The sequence below is a fragment of the Talpa occidentalis genome, unplaced genomic scaffold (assembly GCF_014898055.3).
Source record: "Talpa occidentalis isolate TD23 unplaced genomic scaffold, MPIMG_talOcc4v2.1 talOcc4.10, whole genome shotgun sequence".
Taxonomy (NCBI): domain Eukaryota; kingdom Metazoa; phylum Chordata; class Mammalia; order Eulipotyphla; family Talpidae; genus Talpa; species Talpa occidentalis.
In genome coordinates this window covers 5,253,363-5,261,262 of record NW_023600993.1, presented here as the reverse complement: position 1 = coordinate 5,261,262, position 7,900 = coordinate 5,253,363, and the positions used below count along the sequence as shown (strand labels likewise).

General features: G+C 63.6%; 1 protein-coding gene across 2 annotated transcripts; it reads left to right on the top strand.

The window, feature by feature from the left end:
• Positions 1-3,770: 3,770 nt before the first annotated feature.
• Positions 3,771-7,466, top strand: GHRL (ghrelin and obestatin prepropeptide). 2 transcript variants are annotated; one of them, XM_037522720.2, is made up of 5 exons: positions 3,771-3,982; positions 4,339-4,454; positions 4,649-4,762; positions 6,542-6,650; positions 7,318-7,466. In XM_037522720.2, the coding sequence occupies exons 1-5, from the start codon at positions 3,820-3,822 to the stop codon at positions 7,332-7,334; spliced, it is 519 nt and encodes a 172-aa protein (XP_037378617.1). In that variant the 5' UTR covers positions 3,771-3,819; the 3' UTR covers positions 7,335-7,466. The 2 variants fall into 2 exon arrangements, with proteins under 2 accessions (XP_037378617.1, XP_037378610.1); XM_037522713.1 differs by having other exon boundaries at positions 4,646-4,762.
• The last annotated feature ends 434 nt before the right edge of the window (positions 7,467-7,900 follow it).

The following is a 7,900-nucleotide window of genomic DNA, read 5'->3' as shown; positions in this document are numbered from 1 at the left end:
GGGACTTCTTAAAGCTGAAAAGAAAGGATGCCGATTCACGACAGGAAAACCATGTCAAAGTACAAATCTTACGTAAAGAGAAGTATATAGCCAAGGGAGTGGGTTATCACTCATAAAGCTAGCATGAAGGTGAGAAAAGACAATTAACTAACTACAGTAATTAGTTAAGGGACACACCAGATAAGGAAAGGTGACATCAAAACCAAAATGTGGGGGCCTCTCTGGTGGTGCAGGGGTTAAAGACAGCGCTATCAAGCTGTGGGCAGCCTCTGCAGCTCGAGTTCCATCCCCGGCCAGGGAGGCACCCTCCAGCCTCGCCTGCTGCTCCCCTCAGCAGTGGATTTCAGTACATCTGCCTGTTCTGTTCCCCACTCCACTCTGTCTCTGGTGAATCCTCTCACTCCCCACACCTCTGGCCTGCACTCCAGCTCTTGTATGCATAAATAAATTAAATCTTTTAAAAATGTGGGAGGTGAGTAAAAATGTAGAACTTTAGAATATGTTCAAACTTGGGCCTCCCTGGTGGCGCATGGGGATAAGACGCCACACTATGAAGCTATCGGCAGCCTCTGCAGCATGAGTTCAATCCCCGGCCCCGGAGCTACCCACATGGCACAGCAGACCTCTTGACTAGCCCTCAGCAGTGTATTTTCAGTCAATCCGCCTGTTCCCCACTCTGGTGAATCCTTTCACATACAAACCCCTCCCCCCCCACACACACACATCACTGGCCTGCACCGTAGCTCTTGTATGCATAAATAAATCTTTTTTTAAAAAAAAAGATTATGTTCAAACTTAAGCTATTATCAACTTACAACAAACTGTTACACGTGCAAGTTGTTCTATGTGAGCCGCGTGGTGACCATATAGCAAAAGCCTGTGATGAATACCAGAAAGGTATCGAGAAAGGAATCTTCCTTTCTTCCCCAGACAGCCTGGACTCTGAGGTATGTGGTCAGGGAGGTTTCCAGCTCCAGTTCTCCAAAGAGAACACAGCACAGTGGTGTTTGCTAGCGGGCGGTGTTATCTAAGATCAACACTGGCAGCTCTGCCTCCACAGGCCTCGGGGTCAGGGTCGAGCAGAGGCTTCGTGTCTCAGCAGCTGCCTGGTCGCCGTGGTTGGGTTTTGGGGCAGTTTGATTTGGTTTCGTGGTCGCTCAGCAAACGCTGCAAGCCTCTGAGGAATCCACACACACCCAGGTTTTACCTTTGGCCCTTCTAGCCCCGAGGCCAAGACACCTAAGCTGAATCCCAGAAGGCCTCCCGGAGATGGGCTGACCCTGTCTTGGGTCGAGGTCAGATTCCAGCCCCTGCCACAGCCAGTGACGATTTCAGCAAGAGCTACTCAGTCCCCCACATCCTTGCCAGGGGCTCAAGCCTGCCCTGCCTGTGCCTCCACGACAGTCTCTGCCAGAGCCATGTGTGACCCCTCCGGTGTTCGGTATTTTTCCAGTGAAATAAGAGGGTCAGCTGCCCAGGTCCTTAGGTCTTTGCAACTCCGTCCCGACCCTATGCCCGGTCACTCTGTTCAAGAACCTTGCACGGCCTCCCTCCCTCCTAGAGTTCACACTCCTAGGGAACGCAGTTGTCTAGACGATGTACATGACTGCCTTCTAGTTCTTTCCTTGTGATGACCCCAACTGCCCACCATTGCCGCCCTCCTCCAAGCACCCAGCCTTTCCACTCTTGCTCCAAACGGTCTGTGCCCACGCCCTGCTCACCCGCACGGCGCACACCACTGCCTGCAGCAGCGTCCTCCCTCCAACACCCTGCTCCATGTTCACCAGCTGCCTTTCCTGGAGCCCGCCCAGGCTCCAGCCCCCAGCCCCAGCCTACAGTGAGCCCCTCCCCTGCAGAGCTGGAACTTCTATAGAGACAACGAATTCAGCCCTTGGGTGTCACTACCTGGCATCCGAGGAGGTGACGTGGCCCAGGCAGGAGAGGAAACCCATCGTGTTAATGAGCGCTTCATTCAAGAACACCTGACATGCTCGCAAGTCCGGCGGGCCTGGTACAAAACTAGTCTCCTACCTTACGCCACTCACCCAAGCCCACTTGAGATGGATTAAAGACTTAAATGTGAAAGCAGAAACCATGAAACTCAGATGGAACCAGAAATAAAGTCTTACGTGACTTTCTGGGTAAGACACCTCGAGCACAAACAAAATCTAAAGTGAACAAGTAGGTCCAGATCAAACCGAAGAGCTTCCAGCCGGCCACGGAGACCATCGGCACGCGGAAAAGACAACACACAGAAAGGAAAAAGGCGTTTGCCAGCCGCACATCTGAGGAGCGGTGAGTAGCCTCAGTGTCTGAAGAACTCAGAACTCCCCGGCGAACACCCGGATGACCCAATTTATGCACGGGTAAGGGCCTGAAGAGACCGCTGACCCGCGCCGCGAGGAAGGCCGTCAGGTCCACGGAGAGACGTCCGGGTCCCTGGCCCCTGGGGCATGCGAGTAGGGCCCTGTCAGAAAGACGAGGGGCGCAGGTCACTGAGGATTGGAGGAAAGGAGCGGGGGGGGCTGCGGGGGGGGACTTTGGAAACAGGACGGAGCATCCTCGAAACATGAAAAACAACCATCACGTGGTCCAGCAATTCCACATCTGGGAATGTGTCCAAAGGAGACAAAACACCAACCAGAAAGGCTGTCTGCACCCCGAGCTCCTAGCAGCATCACTCACCAGCCACGTCGTGGAGGCAACCCACGTGCCCGCAACACACGGGTGGCTGGAGAGGTGGCGCGACACCCCGCGGAGTTCGCTCAGCCAATAACACAGAAGGCGGGCCTCCCTGGGGCGCAAGGGGTCAAGACGCAACCCATGAAGCTGTGCGCAGCCTCTGCAGCACGGGTTCCATCCCTGGCCAGGGGGCTACCCACAGGGCACTGCAGACCTCTCCTGGCTCCCCGCTGCTCCCCTCAGCAGTGGATTTCAATAGATCTGCCCGTTCTGCTCCCCAAAAATAAAAAATAAGTAAAAAGGAAATTCCCCCACTGGTGACAAGAATGGACCTTTAGGACATTATTCAAAGAGAAATGAGTCCGACTGTCACTCACGCTCATTTACACGTGGAATCTCAGCCCCCCGCGGGCAGAGCGCGCGCTCACGGATCCCTGAGTCACAGGGTGTGGAGGAAGGCGGTCAAAGGACAAACTTCCAATTATACAGTAAGTAGGTCTCAGAGATGTGCGGGAATAGCAAAGGTGGGAGGGAGGGGTGGGGGGGAGAGAGGGAGAGAGAGAGAGAGAGAGAGAGAGAGAAGAAAGTGGTGAAACAATAAATCCCACGCGTTCCCATCACTAGGAGGAACTTTCCTTCCTTTTTCTTGTTGGCGTCTCTGCCTGGGAAGGTGGGTTTAGCTGAGCCTCCGTGGCCTCCTCCAGCAGGTGTGCAAATCCACCACGTGCCGTGTGTCCTGAGCATACACGGTGACTATGAAAATCGTCAGTGAAAGCGGAAACCCCGAGCCGTCAAGGGCAGCTCCGTCACGGGCCAGGAGGGTCTTCACCTGCCGCCATTCATTCCTCACGGCCCGCGGCGGCGACGGGCAGTTACTGCGCCAGCCCCACGGCCTCCAGGTCCCGCCTGTGCCTCATACCTGGCTGCGCCAGCCCGTGCGGAGCCGCCCCCAGGCAGGGGACCCGGCCCGGCCACCAGAGGCCCCTCCAGGACAGCGAGGGGAGCCGGCGGGGGGCTGAGCTCTGCCCTCCCAGCAGCCCCCTCGGGCCACCCCCCTCGCTCCCACCCAAACCAGGGAGGCCCGCGCGTGAGACGTGCCCCGGCCAACCCAGGAATCCCCCGGGGCCTCTGGCCTCCATGGCTGGTTTCTGCCCAGAGGAGGGGCGGCTCCTAGCTGCCAAGGAATGTAAACAGCCCCCCCCCACGCCCCGCTGCGAGATGGGGCCGCTGGTGGAAAGCAAACACAGCGCCTCCTACATAAGGGCCTGCCAGCCTCTGGGGCGCACCACCAGGACCCCAGGTAGGCACCCTCTCCTTGCCGCGGGCGTGGGGGTGTTACAGGTGCCCCTGACCGGGACCGCCAGCCCTTCTGACTACTGGGGCAACCCGGTGGGGAGCTGCCCCCCGACCCCTTTGTCCCCCACGGACCTTGCTGGTTCAGCTTCATCAACCCCTTTTAAGAAACTGGGCACAAGCTCCTTGGGGGTCCTACCCTGGGAGCCCCTCTGGCATGGGGTGGGGCAAGTGCTGCTAGCGCAGCACCCCGCAGGTCCCGGGTCGAGGTCGCCGTGGCCGCGGGGCCCCGAGGAGAGTGGGCTCGGGGGCGGGGGCTTGCTGCCCGGGCCCTCCCTCCACCAGACCCACCTGTCCCCCCAGCTGCGGCCATGCTCTCCCCGGCCACCCTCTGCTGCCTGCTGCTCCTCAGCGTGCTCTGTGCGGACCTGGCCTGGGGGGGCTCCAGCTTCCTGAGCCCAGAACACCAGAAGGTGCAGGTGAGACGCTTCCCCGTTCTGCGGGGATCACGTCCCCCCCCCACCCCCCATAGCCACCGCTGTGCACCTGCAGGCCTCGCGCTCCAGCCTCGGCCTAGCGCACAAAGGAGAGTGGACGGCCGGCCCAGGCCCCATCCCCTCTGGAAGGACGTGGGGGCTTAGGGCCCCAAGAAAATGCCCCCTCTTTCCAGCAGAGAAAGGAGTCCAAGAAGCCCCCGGCCAAACTGCAGCCCCGAGCCCTGGAAGGCTGGCTAAGGCCGGAAGACGGAAGCCAGGCGGAGGGGGCAGAGGACGAGCTGGAAATCCGGGTCGGTGCCCGAGGTTTCGGGAGTGCGGCGGCGGCGGAGGGAGGGCGGCGCCGAGACCTGCACGTCTCACATCTCGCAGCTCCGGGGCACTTGCGCCCCGGCCGGCCACTGTCTGTCCACCAGGGCTGAGAGCAGCCACTCTGCCACAACAGAAGGGGGGGCAGGAGCCAGGAGCAGCGGCGCTGGCAGAACCCACTGATCTCAAAGGGGAGCCGGCAGCCAGGGTGGCGAGAGATGAAGCCCCGAGGAGCAGGGAGCTGCCCAGAGACTCAGGGTGCTTCTCCACAGCAAGTCTGGCTGACTCCAGGGCCCTCTGGCCTCCCCTGGGGGCGCCGGGGCAGTAGCCTGGGCAGCAGCCAGTCACCCCAGGGGCACCAGCCGCTGGCCAGGCCGGGAGTCATGCCTGGGGCAAGGAGGACAGCTGGAGCCCAACGCAGGCCGAGGGAGGAGGAAGGGGTGGGCGCGGGGCCTCCATGCGGCCTCCCCGAGTGTCCAGGAAGGCCTGTGAGCAGCACGCGGGGAGCCCCCGATGCTGCCAGTCCCATCCCCCGGTCAGGACCGGACACGGCTGGCCTGGGAACGGGGTTGCACCAGAGACGGGCCAGAGAACCCCGGTTCAGAGAGGCGCAGTTCCGTGCGCCAGGCGGGGGGTGGAGCTGGGACTGAGCGCGGATGGGGCGTCCAGGGAGACCCCCCTCTGCTGGCCGGCGAGCAGCGGAAGGGCGCCCGTCTCCCAGCACCCTGACCCGCCCCAGACCCGGAGCCCCACCCACGGTACCCCTCACCTCCCCCAGCCAAGCCTTGACCTGCAACCCAGGCTTCCCGGTGAAGCGGCAGGTGCGGCCGCCCGGGGCCACCTCCCAGTCAGCACAGATGGGGAGGAGGTTCCGGGGGACCCGGGCAACTCCTAACTTCGCAGCTTCCTGACGCTGCCTTGGAGAAACGGCCCACTGCCCAGCGCCCCCAACTCGTCCGTCAGTCCCCACCCACCCCACCCAGTGGGCACGGAGGCAGGGACTGCCCACAAGGCAACACGCCTGCTCACCTGGAACCCTGGACTGAGCCGTCCCACCCGGTGTGGGTAGCGGCACAGGCGCACCCGGGGGAGAGGGGCCCATCCAGGGCCCAGGGTGGGTCCACGCCGAGGCGGCCGCAGCGCCAGGCCCCGAGTCCTGCTGTCGGTCCCTGGCCGCCGGCTCCACTGTGCCCCGCTCTGGGCCTCTGCTGCCTGCCTGAAGGGGTCCGGGGCGGGCAGCCCGTCCCCTTGCCCGAAGCTCTGCAAGCCGTGCAGCACCTCCCGGGCCACTGGGACAGCAGGAAGACGGGGCGCTCTCCCCGCAGAAAGGCAGGCGCGGAGCACAGAAAGGGCACAGCACCCTGTCAGATTTCCCCGCAGGACAGAGCCTGGGCACGTCGAGAGGAGTGGGAAGGAGAAAGTGAGGAGGGTGGTGACCGTCACCCAGCTGAGGGCTGGGGACACCTGCTAGACCCACGCCCCGATTTCCCAGTCAGGCCTGAAATCCTACCACTCAGAACTAGCCCCCTGTTAGCCAAAATTGCAAGGCGGGGGTGACGCGATCTGGGGGACCCCAAAGTTGTATTAACAATTTAGAGAGAAGGTGTAACACTGAGGTGGGGGCGGCAAGAAGGGGCACCAGGGGTAGAGGCTGGACGCCCCCACCCCCGGGTGACAGCCCGAGAGCCCTGGGCCGCCGGTGGGAGGGAGGCGCGCCTGCGGCGCGGGCGGGGGCGGCCTGACGCCCCCTGGGTCCCTCCTAGCTCACCGCCCCCTTGGACGCTGGCATCAAGCTGTCGGGCGCGCAGTCCCACCAGCACGGCCGGGCCCTGCGCAAGTGTCTTCAGGACGTCCTCTGGGAAGAGGCCAAGGGTGAGTCCTCGCCGGGCCGGGTCAATCCGGTTCCCAGGGAGCCCCAAACGTGAGCCCACCCCGTGGGCGAGGTTTCTGTCCCCCGCCCCGCCTCTCCGAGAGAGAGCTGCCGCGCCGTCCTCTTCCCCGCGCAAGCACCGGCGCGGCCGGGCTGGACCCGAGGGAGGCGGGCAGCACACGCGGTCCGGGAACTAGCGGAGCGACTAGCTTCAGGGTCCCAGTGAACCCCAATCCCTGAGCCATCAACGGCGCCCACACCCCGAGAGCACGGCCTTCGGGGGCGCGGCAGCTTTGCTGGGCGGCGGCGTCACAGCAGCCACCGTGCCCGTCCCGCCACAGACGCGCAGCCAGTCCCCGGGCGTCCTCGGTCCCTTCCACGCCGCCCCCCCAGCTGCTTCCGGAGCAGGGAGGCAGGCGCCTGCCCTTGGACATGTGCTGCGCCCCCGGTGCCCCCCCCCACCCCCCCCACAGGGCATCACCTTCGCCCACCGGGACAGCAGACACAAGGCTCCGCTCCAGGGACTCGCTCACGCCGCGGCCCGCGGCCGAGGCCACGGCTCCCCCACCCGCCCCAACACCCGGGCGTCAGCTCCGTGCCAGGACGGCCGGCTCAGCCGGCCCTGGCCGGGGGTGGACTCAGCGTTGTGACTCGGCCTCTTGCTTTCAGACTCCCCGACCGAGTGATGGCCCGCGACCCCCGCCTCTGCCCCCCCGGCTGGCGCTCGGGGGCTTCCCGACGGTCGTGCCGCCGCCCCCCGCGCGGCCGGGCTCGTGTACAGGGCGAATAAACGCTCAACCTGTGTGCTACCGTGCAAATTGGGAATTTATCCACACGCTGCCGAAAACACCCCGGCCCGTGGTCAGCGGGGAGCGAAAAGGACCCGTGTCCAAGCAGGAGCACGTGCTGGGGAGGCCGACCCCGGCTCTCGCGGGCGGGCCGGGCGGGCGGGCGGGGAGGCGACAGCGCCTGTGAACGCCAGCGCGGCCTCAGCACCCCCGAGCCGCACGGACGGCCTGCTGACGGGACGGCCTGCTGGCCGCGGGACCCCCAGCACACCGCGGGCGGGTCAGGATCAAACAGGATGCCGGGAGGCTGCCAGGACTAAAGTCACACCCCAGGGGGTGCTGACTGAGGCTGCTGCTAGAGCAGAGGGCCCGCCTCTCCCTCCTCGCCCACCCCGGCAAGGCCTGGCAAAGCCTGGCGCGGACTAGGCTGCCCGCTGCTTTGGTCACTCCGCCGCGAGCAGGCA

Coding starts and splice junctions, on each gene's coding strand:
- GHRL (XM_037522713.1), top strand. CDS start 3,820: ATGGCTGGTTTCTGCCCAGAGGAGGGGCGGCTCCTAGCTGCCAAGGAA. Junction 4,455..4,645: donor CAGAACACCAGAAGGTGCAG/GTGAGACGCTTC, acceptor CCCTCTTTCCAG/CAGAGAAAGGAGTCCAAGAA. Junction 4,763..6,541: donor AGGACGAGCTGGAAATCCGG/GTCGGTGCCCGA, acceptor GGTCCCTCCTAG/CTCACCGCCCCCTTGGACGC.